Genomic DNA, 22,730 nt, shown 5'->3' on the forward strand with positions numbered 1-22,730 from the left:
CTTGATTTGTGATCCAAGATGTGATCTATCCTGGAGAATGTTCCCTGTGCACTTGAGAAGAAAGTGTAATCTGCTGTTTTGGGGTAGAATGTCCTATAAATATCAATTAAATCTATTTGGTCTTTTGTGTCATTTAAAGCTTGTGTTTCCTTATTAATTTTCTGTTTGGATGACCTGTCCATTGGTGTAAGTGAAGTGTTGAAGTCCCCCACTATTACTGTGTTTCTGTCTATTTCCTCTTTTATAGCTGTTAGCAGTTGCCTTATGTATTGAGGTGCTCCTATGTTGAGTGCATATATATTTATAATTGTTATATCTTCTTGGATTGATCCCTTGATCATTATGTAGTGTCCTTCCTTGTCTCTTGTAACATTCTTTATTTTAAAGTCTATTTTATCTCATATGAGTATTGCTACTCCAGCTCTCTTTTGATTTCCATTTGCATGGAATATGTTTTTCCATCCCCTCACTTTCAGTCTGCATGTGTCCCTAGGTCTGAAGTGGGTCTCTTGTAGACAGCATATATATGGGTCTTGTGTTTGTATCCATTCAGCTAGCCTGTGTCTTTTGGTTGGAGCATTTAATCCATGCACATTTAAGGTAATTATCAATATGTATGTTCCTATGACCATTTTCTTAATTGTTCTAGGTTTGTTTTTGTAGGTCCTTTTCTTCTCTTGTGTTTCCCACTTAGGCAAGTTCCTTTAGCATTTGTTGTAGAGCTGGTTTGGTGGTGCTGAATTCTCTTAGCTTTTGCTTGTCTGTAAAGCTTTGGATTTCTCCATCGAATCTGAATGAGATCCTTGCCGGGTAGAGTAATCTTGGTTGTAGGTTCTTCCCTTTCATCACTTGAAGTATATCATGGCACTCCCTTCTGGCTTGTAGAGTTTCTGCTGAGAAACCAGCTGTTAACCTTATGGGAGTTCCCTTGTATGTTATTTGTCGTTTTTCCCTTCCTGCTTTCAATAATTTTTCTTTGTCTTTAATTTTTGCCAGTTTGATTACTATGTGTCTCAACATGTTTCTCCTTGGGTTTGTCCTGTATGGGACTCTCTGTGCTTCCTGGACTTGGGTGGCTGTTTCCTTTCCCGTGTTAGGGACGTTTTCGACTATAATCTCTTCAAATATTTTCTTGGGTCCTTTCTCTCTTTCTTCTCCTCTGGCGCCCCTGTAATGCAAATGTTGTTGCATTTAATGTTGTCCCAGAGGTCTCTTAGGCTGTCTTCATTTCTTTTCATTCTTTTTTCTTTATTCTGTTCCACTGCAGTGAATTCCACCATTCTGTCTTCCAGGTCACTTATCCGTTCTTCTGCCTCAGTTATGCTGCTATTGATTCCTTCTAGTGTAGTTTTCATTTCAGTTATTGTATTGTTCATCTCTGTTTGTTTGTTCTTTAACTCTTCTAGGTCTTTGTTCTTTAATTCTTCTAGGTCTTTGTTAAACATTTCTTGCATCTTCTCGATCTTTGCCTCCATTGTTTTTCCGAGGTCCTGGATCATCTTCACTATCATTATTCTGAATTCTTTTTCTGGAAGGTTGCCTATCTCCACTTCATTTAGTTGTTTTTCTGGGGTTTTATCTTATTCCTTCATCTGGTACAAAGTCCTCTGCCTTTCATCTTGTCTGTCTTTCTGGGAATGTGGTTTTCCTTCCACTGGGTGCAGAATTTTAGTTCTTCTTGCTTTTGCTCTCTGCCCTCTGGTGAATGAGGCTATCTCCCTTTTTATCTCTGTGATTCCAATAGCATGGTCAGACTCTTGTCATCTTTCAGCTGGATTTCTGCAGCAATCTTCTCTCTTTCTCCAATGTATTCCCCCTCTAGTTGGTCTGGCCTGTTGAATATTTTAAAAATCCCATCTAATTTATTGAAATCATTTTTGGTTGAAGGCAGGATGAAATTAGATTAACAGAGTCTATCTCTACCCCGCCCTCATCATCTCTATTAAGGATTGTTGCTAATAATCAAGCCCTTCATTTCTTCACCTTCACCTCAGATGATCCCCACTTCTCCTCAGCTGATGAGGTCATATATTGGACTGTCATTGCTCAAAACTGATTATACCTGAGATCCTAAACAAGATCCCCAGGTGATTGATTGTACATTAAAGTTTGAGGCTCATGATACTGAAAACAAGCAAGAAATAGCCCTCTTTTCAGAAACTGGGTACCAAGTAATAGCTGGGATTTTGCTTCACTTTTCCCTACTCATTTCTTGTTCTCCTTGTCCTCAGCTAACTACTGAGATAATGAGAGTTCTTGTCCTGGTGTGATGACTCAAACCTTCAGTCTGAGGCATCTGAGTCATTGGTGGTATAGGATTGCTCTGAGTTTCTGTCACCTTTATTTCAAGGAGGTGCCTCTGTGGGGAGAGTGGAGGAAACCTGCCCAGGGTCCTACAACCAGTAGATGGGGGTCTGGCATAGACATTATGGTATAGTGGGAAAAGCAAAGGTTTTTAAATCCTTGCCTTGTTACTTCCTTAGATGTGGATATTGGAAAAGTCACTTAACTTCTCTAAGCCTAAGTTTTTTGCTTATAAAGTGAGAAATGAAGATATCTACTTGGGAGGAGTGTTAAACATAACTTCTGGGAGGAGGAGAATTAAACATAATGTCTTTAGGTTATAATTTCTGGCACAGAGTATCCTTTTCCTCTTTCCCTTTCTAGCCTTTTGATACGGGGTTTGCGTCCTCAGTTTGAGGATGGCTGTTTTTTACTTGTCACTCTCCCCTCTATCTCATAAAACTGGAAAAGAGTTCTTATCTACTACAGTTTATAAAATCCCTACTAGCCTCTTAAAAATATTAACAGCTCTTAGTTCCAGGATGGGAACTGGCAGCCATATCATTTGTGCAGATGAGGGCACTGCAGGCCTTAGATCCCCAGGAGGGAGCCAGTCTGTGGAGCTGAGGGATCTGGAGATGGAGTTTTCCACCATGTGATCTTAGTTTTCTTATAGGTGTTATAAAACTGCTCATTGGCAAGGGTTCAAGGGCAGTGAGAACTGAGCAAAAATTGAGTCTCCTCTGAGTCTCTGGAAGAACATGTTGGGTCCCCTGTGATGTGGAAGGTGAACATCCACTGTCTTGTTGCCAGTTCCTAAGTCACAGTGTCCTGCCTTGACTGCATTGTGCCTGGATGACAGGGACAACCTTCTCACTTAATTTGTGCCCTTGTTTAAGTGTTTGTCCTGGCACAAACTGCGTATTTCTTCATCTTTAAATAATGCATGGGAACACTAGGTGAATGCGTCACTTTGGAGGCGCCGCAGGCTTCCCTCTGTCCCTGAGGCTCCTTGACAGGCCTCCCCCCGAGGAGTCACATTTGAAAAATTAACATCTTGCAGTGCCCTGCTTTCACAGGAGTGAATTAAAGTACGGAATAAAGAGGTGGGTTGGAAAAACAGTTTCAGGAAATCACCATTTTACATGAGGGGAAAATGGAAATAGACTAAAATGTTAACAGTGGTGGTTTTTAGAAGGAAGGGCTGCGAGTAAAACATCTTTTCATTATTCCATGGTTTCCGCATTTTCTAAAGGGAGCCCACATTACTTTTAAATAGGAAGAAGAAGTTTGAAATTGCCATTTTAAATTACTGATAAGTAGTGAAATCCAAATGAAAAGTAGCCACAATTTATAGTGTGATTAATAAACAGAGTGACTAGATCCCAGTTAGGCCAATATTTTGGGAGTTAACTGGGTTGAAGTGGGGACTATAAATGAGAAATTTTAGATGCTGGCGGAAATTGGTGATAAAACGTTCAAGCCATCTCATCCCGTTTTGAAGTGTGACTGATATGAAAATAAAATAAAATAAACATTCAGTTTCTGGGCATTCAGTAGCTCAATCAAGTTTATAGAATACCTGGGATCTGAGAAAAGAACCACATCCTACAGGGAGGTTTAATATCGGGCTTGTGCTGTCTAACTGGCACAAATGTTTGGGGTCCTCATGTTGGCAGGTGGGGTCCATAGTTTGAGCAGTGGTCCCTGTTGGCACCCTCTGGGTTCTTCAGAGTCATGGTAGAAGAGGTTTTGTTAGTCAGCCGAGAGCAGGATTTATTTTGGTGTATTGGTCATTAATAGTTAAGAGTTTGCCTGGAACACATACCCTCTCCATAGCTAACCAAGTCAAAGCCATACATCCTACCTCTGGAGGGAAAAACAGAAAAGTGGATTAATATAATAAAGTAGTATCTTGTGAAGGATTCCCACCAATCAGAAGTAATTGCTCCTCCTTTGAACTCCTCTGGCTCTTCTCTTACTTCTCATTTTGTAGTTAGCTTTATAGATAGCTGTCGTCTCTACTCTTTAGTAAGCTCCTGGAAGGCAGGGACCTTCTTTATATCGTCCATAATGCTTTGCACAGTGAGTACTCAATAAATGGTTGTTGAATGTCTAAATTCCCTACTCATGAATTTAGCATTTTTCCTGCAGGGCCAAGGCAGAGGAGATGAAGCCTAGAGCTTTGGAGTCTGGGTGGGAATCACTTGCATGCAGTATCCAGTATCTGCAGCCTCTGCCCATGGCTTCCTGTACAGTAGGACGGAGGCTCTGCCTCTCTATTGCAACTTCCCCTAACTTCTCCCTCTTTGTGTTAGTTGTCTATTGCTATGTAATAAATCACCTCAAAACAAAGTTATATATTATGTCTCATGGTCCTGGGTCAGGAATTGGGGAGCAGGCTGGGCAGGGCAGCTCAGGATCTCTTCTGAGGTTGCAGTCAGATGTCTCCAGGGCTGCAGTCATCTGCAGTCTTGACTGGGGCTGGAGGATCCATTTGCGAGGTGGCTCACTCACATGGCTGGTAGGTTGGTTCTGACAAGTTGGTGCTCTTCCCCAGAGGGCTATTTGAATGTCCTCACTATATGGGGACTGGCTTCCCCCAGAGCTGATGAATCAGGACTACAGTGTCTTAAAACAGAAATTATAATGCCTTTTATATTGTCGCTTCAGAAGTCACATACTGTTGCTTCTGCCATATTCTATTACTTACACAGGCCATCCCTGATGTTTTTGGATGGGAGATTACACATGAGTGCAGATATCAGGAGTCAAGGACCCTTGGGCTCATTGGAGGCCATGGTGGAGGCTGGCTACCATACTCTCCATCTACTGCTTTGGTTCCCCAGGTGAAGGCTGGTGAGCTTAGCCTTGGTTTATCTGTTTATCCTAGGCTACAGCATTAACCTTCAATTTTTGTTCTCCCTTAATCCACCCTCCAAACTGTTGCTTTCTGAAGTGTAACTGTGAGCAGTGTTGTTCTCTTACTTATGCAAAGTAACTAAAATGGATTTTCCACGAGGGCAAAGGCTATTGTATTAAGTATCTATTGCTGCATAAAAATATTACTGCAACCTTAGTGGTTTAAAACAACACACATTTATCATCTCAGTTTCAGGGGGTTGGGATTCCAGCTGGGTTGACTGGGTCCTCTGCAAGGCTGCAGTCAAGGTTCCGGTCAGGGCTGGCTTCTCATCTGAGGCTCGACTGGGGAAGGATCCACTCCCAGGCCCATATGGTTGTTGGCAGCCGTCAGTTCCTTGCAGGTGGTTGGACTGAGCATCCCAGTTTCTTGCTCTTTTGGCTGGAGGCTGTTTCTTACCACATGGCCCTCTCACAACACGCCAACTTGCTTCTTCAAAACCAGCAGGGGAAAGTGTGTCTCTCCACAAGACAGATGTTAAATATTTTTGTAATGTAATCATACACAGATACTCATGTACATTCCATCACTTTTGCCATATTCTAATGGCTAAAAGCAAGCCATGGGTCCCACCCACACTCAGTTGGTGGGGTAGGAAATTATGCATGGGTGTGAATGCTAGGAGGTACAGAGATCACGGAGGCCACTTTAGAGTCTGTTTGCCCTAAGCGTCTAGTCTAATGTGTCTTCAGCACCCTGAGCCATGCATGACACGTACTAAGCTCTAATATTTGAATGAATGGATGTAGTGTGACTGTTATGTTTCCAGCTCCTGGTTTAAGCTTTTTGCTTCACTTCTCTTCTGTTTCAGAGTTACTGATTTATTCTTGAGAATCCTCTACTCTAATCTGTCCTCATGGATGAACTTCAGGATGTTCAACTCACAGAGATCAAACCACTTCTAAATGATAAGGTAAAGACTGCTGTTGTCACTAAAATATATGTAAGTCTTTTCTTCTGTGATTAGTTCATTTTCTATATTATCTAAATAGTAACTAACTCAAAACATATTTAACTTGACTTTCTATGGAGAGAATACTTTAAAAAATATATTGCTTAACCTTCTTCTTGATGTCTTGCCTCCCTTTCTTCCTACTTTTGTTTCCACTGGCCAAATTCAATCAAGTTATCCTTGGAATTTTCTTGTTTTACAGATAGAGATGTTAAGCAGAGAGTGTGAGAGTGGGTTTGACTTGGAATCCAAGTGTCTTGACTTTCAGTTTCTGTAAGGAAAACTTAACATCCATGGCTGGTGATGTACACAGGCTGCAGTGCTCTCTTTAAAATTTGTCAAGTCTGTGATGTGACCTTTCTGTCTACGTTGAGGTTTTCATCAGGGATGCCTGGATGTTGGTAATACACCTCATTTTTATGTTCGTGTCAGAGAACTACACAATAAGCATCATAGTTAATAGCCACCAGGATTCAGCAAGTAAAGAGTGCTGTGATGGTGGGAGTTACCAAAAAGCTAAGAAAGGCTTATCTGCTCTCCTCTCCCTCTCCATTCAGTAAATGCGCCTGAAATTCTGTCTTTTCAGCCCTATTCTTTTGGTTTATTGTCATGGTCCCCTATTAAAATACTGTTCTAGCTTGGTGTGGTTGAGTCCATGGCATCCTTTCCTGAGAGAAGTATTGTTGGAGAGTAAGGGTGAAGATGGGTGAGGTCAAGATGGGGGCAGGGGCTATACCAGAAGATGCTGTTGCCTGTTATCTCTTTTGCCCAAAGCAAGGCCCTTCACCTACAACTTCTGGGGCCGTTGACTTACTGTGTGTTCGTTAATTTGCTGTTGAAACCTGTCAACCCCGTTTTCGTCCCTGTGACCTCATCTCCAACCCCACTCCCACTCCTTCCTTTATCTTTCACCAGATTTCTTACTCTCTCCCTTGGCAAGCTGCACACTTTTTTAAAACCCCCATTTGGTTTCTTCTGCTGCTTCCCTTCATGTTTTCAGAAAACTCTCTCCTTTAAGCAGTGTCTTTTGGTGCATGTGAAGAGCTGTCCCCAAAATGATTTGCTACAAAGAGGAGGAAGGAAATAAAATCTGCAACTGTAAAGCTTATGTATAGCCACAGAAATGAATCGTTACAGGGCAAGTGGGGGTAGGCAGTTTAGCTTCAGGAAGGAAGTAACCTATCCTAAACCTGGCTGATAGTCAGAATCAGCTGGGGAATTGCTTAAAAATACGGATTCCTGGGCCCCACTCTAGAACAACTAAATTGGAATCTGAGGGGAGGGGGACAGGACACACACACTTCTCTATAATCAGTGGTCCTCAACCCTGGCAGCTTATTGGAATTACTTGGGGAGATTTAAAAATGACCGATGCCCAAGTCCTACCTCCAGAGGTTCTAATTGAACTGGTCTGGGGTGAACTTTTTTAACAGCTTCCAAAATTGAGAACCACGCCTAAAGTGATTGTGATTAGACAATGTTGGAAACCCATGACCTGATGGATCTCAGACATTTGAGGACTAGGACACAGATAAGAGGAGGATTCTGCGTTGACCCCGGAAGTCCACAGGATGCCTGAGACACGTACATGAAGAGTTGCAGGAGGGACTTCCCTGGCGGTCCAGTGGTTAAGACTCTGCACTTCCACTGCAGGGGGTGCGGGTTCGATCCCTGGTCGGGGAACTAAGATCCTGCATGCTGTGCAGCGTGGCCAAAAAAAAAAAAGAGTTGCAGGAGTTAATTGACTGGATACCTCGTAGAGAAGGAAGCTGGAAAAGAAAAGATTTGGTGACCATAACCACAGAAAAGCATTGAATTAACATCTGGGTCCTCATCTCTGAGGCCATAGTGATTCCTCAGCTATGTCTGATATGTGCCCAAGTTCTCTGAACAGAATTGTGTCCCCTCCCCTAAAATTCATATGTTGAAGCCCTAGCTCCCTGTGTGACTTTATTGGAGATAAGGCCTTTAAGGAGGTGACTAAGGTTAAATGAGGTCATATGGTAGAGCCCTAATCCAGTAGAATTGGTGGCCTTATAAGAAGAGTGGGGGAGAGGAAAAGAGAAAGATCCACCCTCCACTCCCACTCCTGGCCAGGTGAGGACACATCTGCAAGCCAGGAAGGGAGCTCTCACCAAAAACTGAACCTGCTGGAACCTTGACCTTGGACTTCCAGCCTCCAGAACTGTGAGAAGATAAATTTCTGTTGTTTAAGCCACTCAGGCAGCCTGAGCAGTCTAAGATACCAAGCGTTGTCTCACTTCCTCAAATCTGTTAGCTCTTCTTTGATAAGCCTGTGCCCACTTCCCACGCTCTATCTCCCTCCCTCCTCTTCCTGGGAAGTGCTTCTAGCCCATCACTATTCATGAGCACTCCCCTGTTCTAGCCAAGCTTTACTGAAGTAGATTGGCAAGAGGGCCCTCTTTAGAGGGTATCATTCCCAAAGAATTCTACCCCATCACACCCCACGCTCCCCCACTGTATCCGCGCTTCTACCTTTGCCCAATAAGTGGGTGCTTCTGCATTATTTTGAAAGGTATAATGGTGATGATGCTTCTCATCCGCTATTTCATTTGATCCTTCCGAAGGCCTGGCGATGTAGGGCACACAGGTCAATTTATTCGCATATTGCTGATGAGGAAACTAGGGCTAAGAAAGCTGAAGTAGCTTACTCAGATTGTGTACCTAAGGACCCCTGCTGTGTGGCAGGATTCTCAATCTTGGCACTGTAAGTGTTTTGGGCTAGATTATTATTTATTGTGGGAGACTGTCCTGTGCATTGTAGGGTGTTTAACAGCATCCTTGGCCTCTACCCACTAGATGCCAGTAGTACCCTGGAGTCATGACAACCAAAAATGTCTCCAAATATTGTCAGATGTCTCCTGGCGAGGGGGGCAGAATCTCCCCATTTGAGAACCACTGCTATTAGGGTATAAGCCTCCAGGTTTGTATAGGAGATGTCTTGAAATGTTTTGTTTTCGGGGAAGTTTTATTTTGCCTAATAGCCTATCCTGCTATTATGTATTAAGCACTTTTTCTGTGCCAGGCGCTTTACATACCTCCTCTCTTTTAATCATCAGAATATCCCTTTGAAGTAGATAGTATTCCTCACTTAGCAGATGAAAATCTGACTGAAAGATGGGCTTGCCCCGTCAGTAAGTGGCCAAGCCAGGACTGAAACCCAAATCTTTCCTGCTCCACAACCTGAGGCCTTTCCACTGTGTTCACACTAGATATTTTGGCATCACCTCTGAGGCTTGCCCTCTCTCTTTAAGGAGAAGCCTAGAGGCATTTATTATTTCACTTCATCTTTCTGTCCGTTCTCCTCATAGACACTCTTAGCCAGAGACATCGCTGTGCCCTTCCAGGCTTCAGGGAGCTAAAGGAAGTCTAGACCCAACCTGTAATGCAGAAATTTGTCCTGAGCTGACTATAAGGAAGCATTCTCAAAATAGCTTTAAGCGAGGCTTCTGTTAACTTTTCTCTTGTTGTTTGTTGGTACTTTTCCCATTTACTTTTAGTATGCCTGTGATTTTGTCGACGGCTCAGAATGGTGAAGAAGTGGGTAATCTTGCCATGCTTGTTTTGGCTCCAGTGATGAAAAGAAGCACCTGCCAGCACTTCTGTTTGTTATTTTGGAGGCAGATATCGCACAGGAATGTGAAATGATTTTTAAAAAAATAACATTTAACCATTTTCAGAGCACTTTCACAAATACTATCTAATTTGAATCTCCTGACCTCTTGTGAAGTAGGTAGTTAAAGGTATTTTTAGCTGCATTTTACAGATGAGGCTCAGAGAGGTTATATGACTTGTCTAACATTGGTGTCTTGAAGCCGGGACTAGACCCCACAGCTGTTGACTTCAGCCTGGATCAGGGGGTCTAGGGCTCTTCCCACCATATGCTGCCTCTTGTAGCTGGTTGTTCCAACCTCTTCACCTAACAGACCTTGTACAAGCAGGAGAGCTGGCTGGTTTGTGCTTCATTTTCCCTGCCCTCCTCTACCTAATGTTAGTTCAGATACTGCCGAGCCTGTGAAAGCTGAAGACCAGGCTTGAGAAAATAAATAGTAGAACACAGTTGGCTTCAGCAAAATTGAGGACCTATCAAGAAGGGGAATAAATACTTAGTGGGGGGAACAGAAACAAGTTATTTGCTTTGGTTGTTACAGTAGAAAGTGAGGAAAACCCTAAGGGAGGATATTATAAGAGGAAGCAGGGAGAACCCAGGGATGAGCATTTTTGTAACCTGCAGGACAACAGAGACAGGCCAAAGGATTTATGCCAACGTCTCTTTTAAAAAAACAACACAGGGCCTCCCTGGTAGCGCAGTGATTAAGAATCCGCCTGCCAGTGCAGGGGACACGGGTTCGAGCCCTGGTCCGGGAAGATCCCACATGCCATGGAGCAGCTAAGCCTGTGTGCCACAACTGCTGAGCCTGTGCTCTAGAGCCCACGAGCCACAACTACTGAGCCCACATGCCGCAACTACTGAAGCCCGTGCGCCTAAAGCCTGTGCTCCACAAAAAGAGAAGCCAGTGCAATGAGAAGCCTGCGCACTGCAACGAAGAGTAGCCCCAGCTCGCCGCAACTAGAGAAAGCTGCGCACAGCAACGAAGAACTAAGGCAGCCAAAAATAAATAAGTTAAATAAATAAATTAAAAACAAAAACAAAAACCCCCCACAGATTTACTGACATTTTCATTAAAGAGTATTTGTGAAGTGCAGCATTGCTTGCACAATTCCCCATCTTTCTCCTTTCTACAGTAATCCAAAAAGGATTATTGTCCTTTTTTAGTAGAAATGCCATATTTTATTCTCTTTGACTGTTTTTAATCAGCTTGTTTCTAAAACTTTTACTGTTGTAACGACTCCTCCTCACTTTAGTTCCGAACTCATCAATTGCAGGTAACGCTTCCTCTTTGGTATTCATTTCTTACTCAAATTGAGTATCTCTATTTTGAGATGCTCTTAATCTCTTCCAAAATGATATTCATTGCATTTACTAAGTGCCAGAACTGGGAATAGAGTGGTGAATCAGACACAGCCCCCCCCCCCCCAATCAAGTTCACAGAACAGGTACATTTGCCCCAAATCTCTTCCTGTTGGTAGTTGGTTCTAAGGTCTTCTGTATCTTGTCTTTCCATTATATTGTTGCTTTCTGTCTTTTGACAGCTCTGTTCATTGACTAGATCTCATGTTGGGAAATTACATTTCTCTTCTCTCTAGCAGTTCCTTGTTTTCCAAACTTTCCTCCTTACCTTCCCCGCCTTATTTCATACTTCTCTTCATACACTGATGTATTCTCAGTTGCTTTCTGCTTATTCTCCAGCCTTGAACTGAGAGAATTACTTGTTTTTAATTCACTTTCTTGAGCTGCTTCATTTACCTTCTGCATTTGGCACTGAGCCTCCGCCAGGAAACATTCCCCTTAGTTGGCTTCTACCTTGACTGCAACTTGCAGTAATGACTTTTTCCTTGAGTTATTCTTTTTTTTCCCTTCCTCCACATTATTCTATTTAAAAAATTTTTTTTCTTGAATCCCTTTCTGCTACTTAAGTCTGCTTAGTGCAAGAATCTCTCTGAACATGGAATTAATGGTATATTCAAAATGGACAGAAAATAAAAAGAAAGCACACAGAGCCTGAAACTTTTGGAAGTTTTGTTGGAGTGGAACCTTGTACCACAAATATAAGAGACAAATAAGTCCCCAAGGAGGTCTTTCTCCTTCCAGAATCTACCTAGTGAGTAGTACTGAATTTTTCTTTTTTTGGCCATGCTGCGTTGCATGCAGGATCTTAGTTCCCCGAGCCCCCCTGCAGTGTAAGTGCAGGGTCTTAACCACTGGACTGCCAGGGAAGTCCCCAGTAGTATTGAATTTTTAATGAATTCAGAGAATTGGCTTCAGTTGACCACGCTCAACTGAGGACCAGCTAATGAACGTCATTCAGAAACTCTGGATCCACCAGAGGGCAGACAGCAGAAGCAAGAGGAACTACAGTCCTGCAGCCTGTGGAACAAAAACCACATTCACAGAAAGGTAGACAAGATGAAAAGGCAGAGGGTTATGTACCAGATGAAGGAACAAGATAAAACCCCAGAAAAGCAACTAAATGAATGAAGATAGGCAACCTTCCAGAAAAAGAATTCAGAATAATGATAGTGAAGATGATCCAGGACCTTGGACAAAGAATGCAGGCAAAGATCGAGAAGATGCAAGAAATGCTGAATAAAGACCTAGAAGAATTAAAGAACAAACAAACAGAGATGAACAATACAATAACTGAAATGAAAAATACACTAGAAGGAATCAATAGCAGCATAACTGAGGCAAAAGAATGGAAAAGTGACCTGGAAGACAGAATGGTGGAATTCACTGCTGCAGAACAGAATAAAGAAAAAAGAATGAAAAGAAATGAAGACAGACTATGAGACCTCTGGGACAACATTAAACTCAACAACATTTGCATTGTAGGGGTCCCAGAAGGAGAAGAGTGAGAGAAAGGACCCGAGAAAATATTTGAAGAGATTATAGTCGAAAACTTCCCTAACATGGGAAAGGAAACAGCCACCCAAGTCCAGGAAGCACAGAGAGTCCCATACAGGATAAACCCAAGGAGAAACACACCGAGACACATAGTAATCAAACAGGCAAAAATTAAAGACAAAGAAAAATTATTGAAAGCAGCAAGGGAAAAATGACAAATAACATACAAGGGAACTCCCATAAGGTTAACAGCTGATTCTCAGCAGAAACTCTACAAGCCAGAAGGGAGTGGCATGCTATACTTCAAGTGATGAAAGGGAAGAACCTACAACCAAGATTACTCTACCCGGCAAGGATCTCATTCAGATTCGATGGAGAAATCCAAAGCTTTACAGACAAGCAAAAGCTAAGAGAATTCAGCACCACCAAACCAGCTCTACAACAAATGCTAAAGGAACTTCCCTAAGTGGGAAACACAAGAGAAGAAAAGGACCTACAAAAACAAACCCAGAACAATTAAGAAAATGGTCATAGGGACATACGTATCGATAATTACCTTAAACGTGCATGGATTAAATGCTCCAACCAAAAGACACAGGCTTGCTGAATGGATACAAAAACAAGACCCATATATATGCTGTCTGCAAGAGACCCACTTCAGACCTAGGGACACATGCAGACTGAAAGTTAGGGGATGGAAAAAGATATTCCATGCAAATGGAAATCAAAAGAAAGCTGGAGTAGCAATACTCATATGAGATAAAATGACTTTAAAATAAAGAATGTTATAAGAGACAAGGAAGGACACTACGTAATGATCAAGGGATCAATCCAAGAAGAAGATATAACAATTATAAATATATATGCACTCAACATAGGAGCACCTCAATACATAAGGCAACTGCTAACAGGTATAAAAAAGGAAATAGACAAAAACACGGTAATAGTGGGGGACTTCAACACTTCACTTCCACCAATGGACAGATCATCCAAACAGAAAATTAGTAAGGAAACACAAGCTTTAAATGACACAATAGACCAGGTAGATTTAATTGATATTTTTGGGACATTCCACCCAAAAACAGCAGATTACACTTTCTTCTCAAGTGCACAGGGAACATTCTCCAGGATAGATCACATCTTGGATCACAAATCAAGCCTAAGTAAACTTAAGAAAATTGAAATCATATCAAGCATCTTTTCTGACCACAACACTATGAGATTAGAAATCAATTACAGGGAAAAAAATGTAAAAACACAAACACATGGAGGCTAAACAATACATTACCAAATAACCAAGGGATCACTGAAGAAATCAAAGAGGAAATCAAAAAATACCTAGAGACAAATGACAATGAAAACACGATGATCCAAAACCTATGGGATGCAGCAAAAGCAGTTCTAAGAGGGAAGTTTATAGCTGTACAAGCCTACCTCAAGAAACAAGAAGAATCTCAAATAAACAATCTAACGTTACACCTAAAGGAACTAGAGAATGAAGAACAAACAAAACTCAAAGTTAGCAGAAGGAAAGAAATCATAAAGATCAGAGCAGAAATAAATGAAATAGAAACAAAGAAAACAATAGCAAAGAACAATAAAACTAAAAGCTGGTTCTTTGAGAAGGTAAACAAAATTGATAAACCATTAGCCAGACTCATCAAGAAGAAGAGGGAGAGGACTCAAATCAATAAAATTAGAAATGAAAACGGAGAAGTTAGAACAGACACTGCAGAAATACAAAGCATCCTAAGAGATTACTACAAGCAACTCCATGCCAATAAAATGGACAACCTGGAAGAAATGGACAAATTCTTAGAAAGGTATAACCTTCCAAGACTGAACCAGGAAGAAATAGAAAATGTGAACAGACCAATCACAAGTAATAAAATTGAAACTGTGATGAAAAATCTTCCAACAAACAAAAGTCCAGGACCAGATGGCTTCACAGGTGAATTCTATCAAACATTTAGAGAAGAGCTAACACCCATGCTTCTCAAACTCTTCCAAAAAACTGCAGAGGAAGGAAAACTCCCAGACTCATTCTATGAGGCCACCATCCCACTGATGCCAAAACCAGACAAAGATACTACAAAAAAAGAAAATTACAGACCAATATCACAGATGAATATAGATGCAAAAATCCTCAACAAAATAGTAGCAAACAGAATCCAACAACACATTAAAAGGATCATACACCATGGTCAAGTGGTATTTATCCCCAGATGCAAGGATTCTTCAATATATGTAAATCAGTGTGATCAACCATATTAACAAACTGAAGAATAAAAACCATATGATCATCTCAATAGATGCAGAAAAAGCTTTTGACAAAATTCAACACCCATTTATGATAAGAACTCTCCAGAAAGTGGACATAGAGGGAACCTACCTCAACATAATAAAGGCCATATACGACAAACCCACAGCAAACATCATTCTCAATGGTGAGAAACTGAAAGCATTTCCTCTAAGATCAGGAACGAGACAAGGATGTCCACTCTCACCACTAGTATTCAGCATAGTTTTGGAAGTCCTAGCCATGGTAATCAGAGAAGAAAAAGAAATAAAAGAAATACAAATTGGAAAAGAAGAAGTAAAACTGTCACTGTTTGCAGATGACATGATACTATACATAGAGAATCCTAAAGATGCCACCGGAAAACTACTAGGGCTCATCAATGAATTTGGTAAAGTTGCAGGATACAAAATTAATGCACAGAAATCTCTTGCATTCCATTACACTAATGATGCGAAATCTGAAGGAGAAATTAAGGAAACACTCCCATTTACCATTGCAATAAAAAGAATAAAATACCTAGGAATAAACCTACGTAGGGATGCAAAAGACTTGTATTCAGAAAACTATAAGACACTGATGAAAGAAATTAACAGATGGAGAGATATACCATGTTCTTGGATTGGAAGAATTAACACTGTGAAAATGACTATACTACCCAAAGCAATCTACAGATTCAGTGCAATCCCTATCTAATTACCACTGGCATTTTGTACGGAACTAGAACAAAAAATGTTAAAATTGGTATGGAGACACTAAAGACCCTGAATAGCCAAAGCAGTCTTGAGGGAGGAAAACGGAGCTGGAGGAATCAGACTCCCTGACTTCAGACTATACTACAAAGCTACAGTCATCAAGACAATATGCTACTGGCACAAAAATAGAAACATAAATCAATGTAACAAGATAGAAAGCCCAGAGATAAACCCACGCAGCTATGGTCAACTAATCTATGACAAAGGAGGCAAGGATATACAATGGAGAAAAGACAGTCTCTTCAATAAGTGGTGCTGGGAAAACTGGACAGCTACATGTAAAAGAATGAAATTAGAACACTCTCTAACACCATAGACAAAAATAAACTCAAAATGGATTAGAGACCTAAATGTAAGACCGGGCACTATAAAACTCTTAAAGGAAAACACAGGAAGAACACTCTTTGACATAAATCACTGCAAGATCGTTTTTGATCCACCTCCTAGAGTACTGGAAATAAAAACAAAAATAAACAAATGGGACCTAATGAAACTTAAAAGCTTTTGCACAGCAAAGGAAACCATAAACAAGATGTAAAGACAGCCCTCAGAATGGGAGAAAATATTTGCAAACAAATCAACGGACAAAGGGTTAATCTCCAAAATATATAAACAGCTCATGCAGCTCAATAGTTAAAAAAACAAACAACCCAATCCAAAACTGGACAGAAGACCTAAATAGACATTTGTCTAAAGAAGACATACAGATGGCCAAGAAGCACATGAAAAGCTGCTCAACATCACTAATTATTAGAGAAATGCAAATCAAAACTACAATGAGGTATCACCCCACACCAGTCAGAATGGGCATCATCAGAAAATCTACAAACAACAAATGCTGGAGAGGGTGTGGAGAAAAGGGAACCCTCTTGCACTCTTGGTGGGAATGTAAATTGATATAGCCACTATGGAGAACAGTATGGAAGTTCCTTAAAGAACTAAAAATAGAATTACCATATGACCCAGCATCCCACTCCTGGGCATATATCCAGCGAAAACCATAATTCAAAAAGACGCATGTACCCCAATGTTCATTGCAGCACTATTTACAATATCCAGATCATGGAAGCAACCTAAGTGTCCATCGACAGATGAATGGATAAAGAAGATGTGGTCCATATATACAATGGAATATTACTCAGCCATTAAAAGGAACAAATGTGGGTCATTTGTAGAGACGTGGATGGATCTGGAGACTGTCATATAGAGTGAAGTAAGTCAGAAAGAGAAAAACAAATATCGCATATTAACACATATATGTGGAACCTAGAAAATGGTACAGATGAACCGGTTTGCAGAGCAGAAATTGAGACACAGATATAGAGAAAAAACGTATGGACACCAAGAGGGGAAAGCGGCGGGGGTAGGGGGGTGGTGTGATGAATGGGCGATTGGGATTGACATGTATACACTGATGGGTATAAAATGCATAACTAATAAGAACCTGCTGTATAAAAAAATCAATTAATTTAAAAAAAATAGAAGAAAAAGAAACTCTGGATGCCAAACACTGTCAGACTGACCCAGTCATATCCTTTCTCCAGGATGATCAATCACTCATGACGCCTGGAGCCATTCTCCAAGAGGATCTGGCATCCCTTTGAGGAAAAAAAAAAAAAAGCCAAGAAAACAAGTGTTATATAGTCTTCCTCTGATTATTAGTACCTTTTCTTTGGGAGTCAAGCTGTGTACAGCTCTGTACATTGCATAAGGAACATGGAATTTTTTTTTTATTATTATTTTATTTGTTTATTTTGGCTGTGTTGGGTCTTCGTTGCTGCGAGTGGGCTTTTTCTAGTTGCGGCGAGTGGGCTTTTCATTGCGGTGGCTTCTCTTGTTGCGGAGCACGGGCCCTAGGCGCGGGCTTCAGTACTTGTGGCTCGCAGGTTCTAGAGCACAGGCTCAGTAGTTGTAGCACACGGGCTTAGTTGCTCCGCGGCATGTGGGATCTTCCTGGACCAGGGCTCGAACCCGTGTCCCCTGCGTTGGCAGGCGGATTCTTAACCACTGCACCACCAGGGAAGCCCGTGGAATTGTTTTTTTGCTAGGTTCTCAACAAAGAAAAGATCACTTTGGTTTTTGGAGAGAATTACATCTTTCTGCTTTTGGCATTTCCCTTTGTGCTCTTCTCAGGCTTCAGGGCCTCACGAAATGCTTCATGACTGTGATCACATGATAGTGAGTTAGGGAATTCATGCATACAGGGACAGCTGCTTCTCAAATTACTCATCAGAATTTGTGTTTCTGTGTTCCAGGACCAAGATTTTAGTTTAGACTAGAGCGATTTTCCCTAATCTTTCTAAATAATCTGTAAAGGAACCTCTGGAGCCCAGTAGGATTGAAGCTCTAATATGGTCTGTTTTGACATCATTATAAATTATTCCTCAAAAGATTAAATGAATCTTTAAGTTGTATATTACAAAATACTAAGTTACAGACTTTTTTTTTTGGCCTCGCCATACGGCATGCGGAATCTTAGTTCCCTGACCAGGGATTGAACCTGTGCCCTCTGCATTGGGAGTGTGGAGTCTTAACCACTGGACTGTCAGGGAAGTCCCGGCAAACATATTTTTTGTGCTATACCAAATCCTTTTTTTCTAAGTTTTTAATTACAAAAGGTAAATTATATGCTCATTGTAGAAAAGTATAAAAAAAATTGTAATCACCCATAATCTGTCTATTTAGAAACAGCTGCTATTGTTAGTGTTTTGGTATTTTTCTTCTAGTCTTTTTTAGTGCATATTTTAATGTAGATGAGGTCAAACTTGGAAGACCATTCTGTAGCCTACTTTCTTATCATTTAATAACCATATCATGTCTTAAACTGGAATGCAGTGGAATTTTTTGTTGTTTTCGACCCAAAGTCTTAACAGAAATATTTCAGCATTTAATTTTGTTATATTGACTTATTCATTTTATAAATATATATTAACTTATACCCGGCCCTGTGCTGTATGTGGTGGAAGATGCAAGTTGAATCAGGGATCAGGGGCTCACTGGCTGGTCATTTATATCCTACTACAACGATCTACCCTAGTCCCTGAGAGGGCCCTTCCTCCTGCTTCTCATCGTCTAACTAGATGTTAAACACAATGACTTCTCTGAAGGAGTTCTCAGGAATTGTATGGGGCTAGTGGGGAGCTAGGGAACTCTGTGATCCTTTTTACCAAGGGCGGCATTCCTTGGAAATGTGCTACCCAGTCCCATCTACGTGGCATCTTAGTTGTCTTTCCACGCTGTGACTGCATCAGACTTGACTTTGTGAACTTGGCTTCATGCCGGGACTAATACCTCAGACCGGCTGCCTCCACCACTCTCTGTCCTCTGTGTCATCTGCAGTCTCTCTGTGATGGGTAATCTATTGTGACTTTACTGCCACCTTTACAGAAATAAGGTGGTAGGATACAGAGCTGTTTCTAAGAGGATCTTCTCGAAGGGGGGTGGGATTGCTTAGTACTCCCTTGGCATCAGATTTCTTGATCTTCTCCAGAGGGGCAGCTTTGGGGAAGGTGCTGATAATTATTATAGCTCCACACCTTCTGGAAGCCGTTGTAGACAGATATAACACAGTTTCTAACTAATGAGAGGGGTTTTTTTCTGGGCAGGAGCTTTTACTTTATGAAAAATCAAGTCAGAAGGTTTTCTTTTCCTCCCAAACACATCGCTCATTACCCTTTTTATACTCTTATGTCATACTCTTGCAACTCTGGCATCTGAAATGCTACAAAATGCCTCTGAGTCATTGCCATTGATTTTTTTTTTTTTTTTTGGCAATCAGACATTACTATGATACAGTCTCCTTTTAGAAGCTTCGTGAATTCTCCTTGCATCTTTTGACTGTGTTTTACTTTTTAAACGATTCAATGATTTGTCCTTTTTCCTATTAGCAGTTTCCTGGGATATACCAGTGTATTAGGAACCCTGTTTATCATTCTTTCCCTCCTTCAATGACACCGCCTTTCTTCCTTGTTAAATTTCAGATCTTCCATTTCTGATCCACCTATATCTTTGTTCTCTTCTTTTTTTCTTTTTTTAATTAAAGACACTTTTTCAATTTATTTTGGCTGTGTTGGGTTTTCATTGCTGGGCGTGGGCTTTCTCTAGTTGAGGAGAGCCGGGGCTACTCTTCGTTGCGGTGCGCAGGCTTCTAATTGCGGTGGCTTCTCTTGTTGTGGAACACGGGCTCTAGGCACGCGGGCTTCAGTAGTTGTGGCTCGCAGGCTCTAGAGCGCAGGCTCAGTAGTTGTGGCGCACAGGCTTAGTTGCTCCACGGCATGTGGGATCTTCCTGGACCAACGCTCGAACCCGTGTCCCCTGCATTGGCAGGCAGATTCTCAACCACTGCGCCACCAGGGAAGTCCCTGTTCTCTTCTTAATCCTTTCTTTGCTTCCTTGTCCCGGGCACTCTGGCTCCTGCCTTCCTTTGCATGTCTCAGGGTTGGCCTCTAGCTCCTTTCCTCCCAGGTACCTCCCGTGTGGGTTGTGAATGTGCTCTCAGACTCTGATCCATGTTTTACTCTCTCTCACTGCTCTCCTTAGGTAGGGAGACAAGAAGTTACAGGCTTTACTGGGAAACCAGGCTCCTTTCCTTCATCTTCACAGGAAGGCTGCCAAAGTGTAGCCCCACCTCTAAAGGCTCACCTTTTACTAACACACGTTAGGAACCCACCGGCCTCCTCTGAAGCCCATTGATGAGAACCATTTTAGTTTTATGGCAACCAAGAGGCTGCACATGCACTGCTTTCACTGTGAACTGAATTTGCTGCACATTTGGGGAAGCCACATGGGGAAACTGACTGTGTTTTCTGCCTTCTGTTGACAGAATGGTACACGAAACTTCCAGGACTTTGACTGTCAGGTAAGGACTGTACAAACACCAAGGAGGGCTGTGTACAGGATCTCTACAGTGCTTCCCTCCCTGTGCTGGTGGTGTTATGTAGAGGTGGATCTCTCTTCGTAGCTAATCATGACGCCTTCATGTTCTTTTGGTCATTGGATCAAGTTTATTTAAAGTGATTTGCTATTGTGTTCAACAGTTGCCTGCCAGGTACCTGTTCTGTGGTTGTAGGTTATTGGATGGGGTTTTCTCTTTGTAATTAAGATCTCCTTTCCTCAAATGTTATTGGAAACCCTAGTTACAGGTATCAAATGGTTGTCACCTCACTGCAGAGAAGGCAGGGGAGGGGTATTTTGAGGGGAGACTTAACCAACAACAAAATCTTTTCCTAAAAGAAAAAGACACATTAAGTGTTATTAATATAAAATGCAGATATCTCTTGGCTTTATCTTTGGAAACGCAAAATTCAACCTGGCTCATTAGTATTTTCCTAAATGATATTGTTCGTCTTAGTCTGCTTTTGCCTATATCTCTATTGCCAATTTGAAAATCAATAAAGTGAACCAGCAACCCTCCCTCCATCTTCCTACTTTATCTGTTGCCTGGCCCTGAAAGAAATGGGAGGAAGGAGTATGGAAATGGGAACCTTATAAGCCCGTGCAGCCTGACTCTCCTACTTTTGGGGTAGATGTCATAAGAGTGGCTATCAGAGGCAACATGAAGTAGACTCAGAGGGTACTAGGCAGGAAAGGAAGGTGCAGGGAAGCCAACTTCCTCGTGTCCAGGATTCACCCAACTTGTATACCCACAGGCGGATAGTTATTTTCAGATATATTAAGTTATGTTAAGTACAGTGGAATCTCTCCATATAGCATTAGAATCAAAAGGAAGAACTAATATCTGTCTCATAGGCAAACCAGTTATATCATAATAATTTATTGGGTACCTACTGTAGATACTAAACATACATCAACTCTAGTGCTTGGAACAATATCATTAGGTGGTTTTTATTAGAGATGAGGAAATTGAGAATCACATTTCATAACTTGCCATTGGGTGGAATTGGAGTTGAAAAACCCCCTTTGTCCTGAATCCATTGTCCATTCTTTCTCAGCTGGGAATGTCCAGAGCTGAGATGTGGCAAGGAGTTGAGTTGTGTGTAAAGCTGAGGCTCCTTGGCAGGACAAATGAGACTGAGACTCACTTTAGAAGGGGCAGGCTCCTTGTTACAGACTTTTTAATCCCAGTGCCAAACACCTCTTGGTGTGACTATTTGGTATAATTACATATACAACATAATCAGCCAAGTGCTGTTAGGGAATCATTTGCTATAGACCCTTACTCAAAAACAAGAAGTCGGGCTTCCCTGGTGGCGCAGCGGTTGAGAGTCCGCCTGCCGCTGCAGGGGACACGGGTTCGTGCCCCGGTCCGGGAAGATCCCACATGCCGCGGAGCGGCTAGGCCCGTGAGCCATGGCCGCTGAGCCTGCGCGTCTGGAGCCCGTGCTCCGCAACGGGAGAGGCCACAACAGTGAGAGGCCCGCCAGTTTAACTTGATTGCTGTTAACATTTGATATAATTTACCTAGAAGGAGATCATTTGAGAGAGGATGACAGTAAAATTCAAGGTGAGGAATTCCAGAAGTAGTATATATATTCCTGCCTAAAAGTGTGGAAGCATTTATTTTCATCAAATTGAGCACCCCCCCTTCAAAAAAATGGAATATTAAAAAATTATGTGCTTATTGCAAAATAGATAAGAAAATACCAAAAAGCAAAAAAATATAAATCACCTGTTATTTCACCAGTGTTAATATTTTGGTATATATACTTCAGGATTTTTTTTTCACACATAAACATACTTAGATATAAATGAAATTGAGTTTTAGAGATATAATTATCAATCACTTTTTAATATAAAGGCTTGAAAATAGTCTGGCAAAAATTCTTGATGTTTTGAGTGAAGCTCTAATATATTAACATGTTCTGGCCTCATCAAATATAACTTCTAGTTCAGTTCTGATACAAATAGAATGATGGCAAATGTTTGTCACTGTTTGTCACATGTCTGTTACTGGTTATGAATGTGTAGGTTCTCTGTGTTCTAAAGAAGAAAATATCATAGGCCCTTCTTTTTTCTCTCAACACTCATGAATGCTCTTCATTCTCATCTGTCTCTTTGTTAAAGGTTTATGT

At 41.4% G+C, this 22,730-nt stretch overlaps 1 protein-coding gene across 5 annotated transcripts in view; it reads left to right on the forward strand.

Moving 5' to 3' along the window:
* The window catches only part of NDRG3 (NDRG family member 3), an 85,599-nt gene that overhangs the window by 15,495 nt on the left and 47,374 nt on the right, over positions 1–22,730 (forward strand). For 2 of the 5 annotated variants that reach the window (XM_060030834.1, XM_060030838.1), the window contains exons 2-3: positions 6,018–6,119; positions 20,522–20,557. In XM_060030834.1, coding sequence (XP_059886817.1) covers positions 6,063–6,119; positions 20,522–20,557 — 93 coding nt within the window. In that variant the 5' untranslated portion in view covers positions 6,018–6,062. Of the gene's footprint in view, positions 1–4,670; positions 4,808–5,120; positions 5,143–6,017; positions 6,120–20,521; positions 20,558–22,730 lie in introns of those variants that run through there. The other 3 variants (XM_060030835.1, XM_060030836.1, XM_060030837.1) reach the window with 3 other exon arrangements.

The sequence above is a fragment of the Delphinus delphis genome, chromosome 15 (assembly GCF_949987515.2).
Source record: "Delphinus delphis chromosome 15, mDelDel1.2, whole genome shotgun sequence".
Classification (NCBI taxonomy): domain Eukaryota; kingdom Metazoa; phylum Chordata; class Mammalia; order Artiodactyla; family Delphinidae; genus Delphinus; species Delphinus delphis.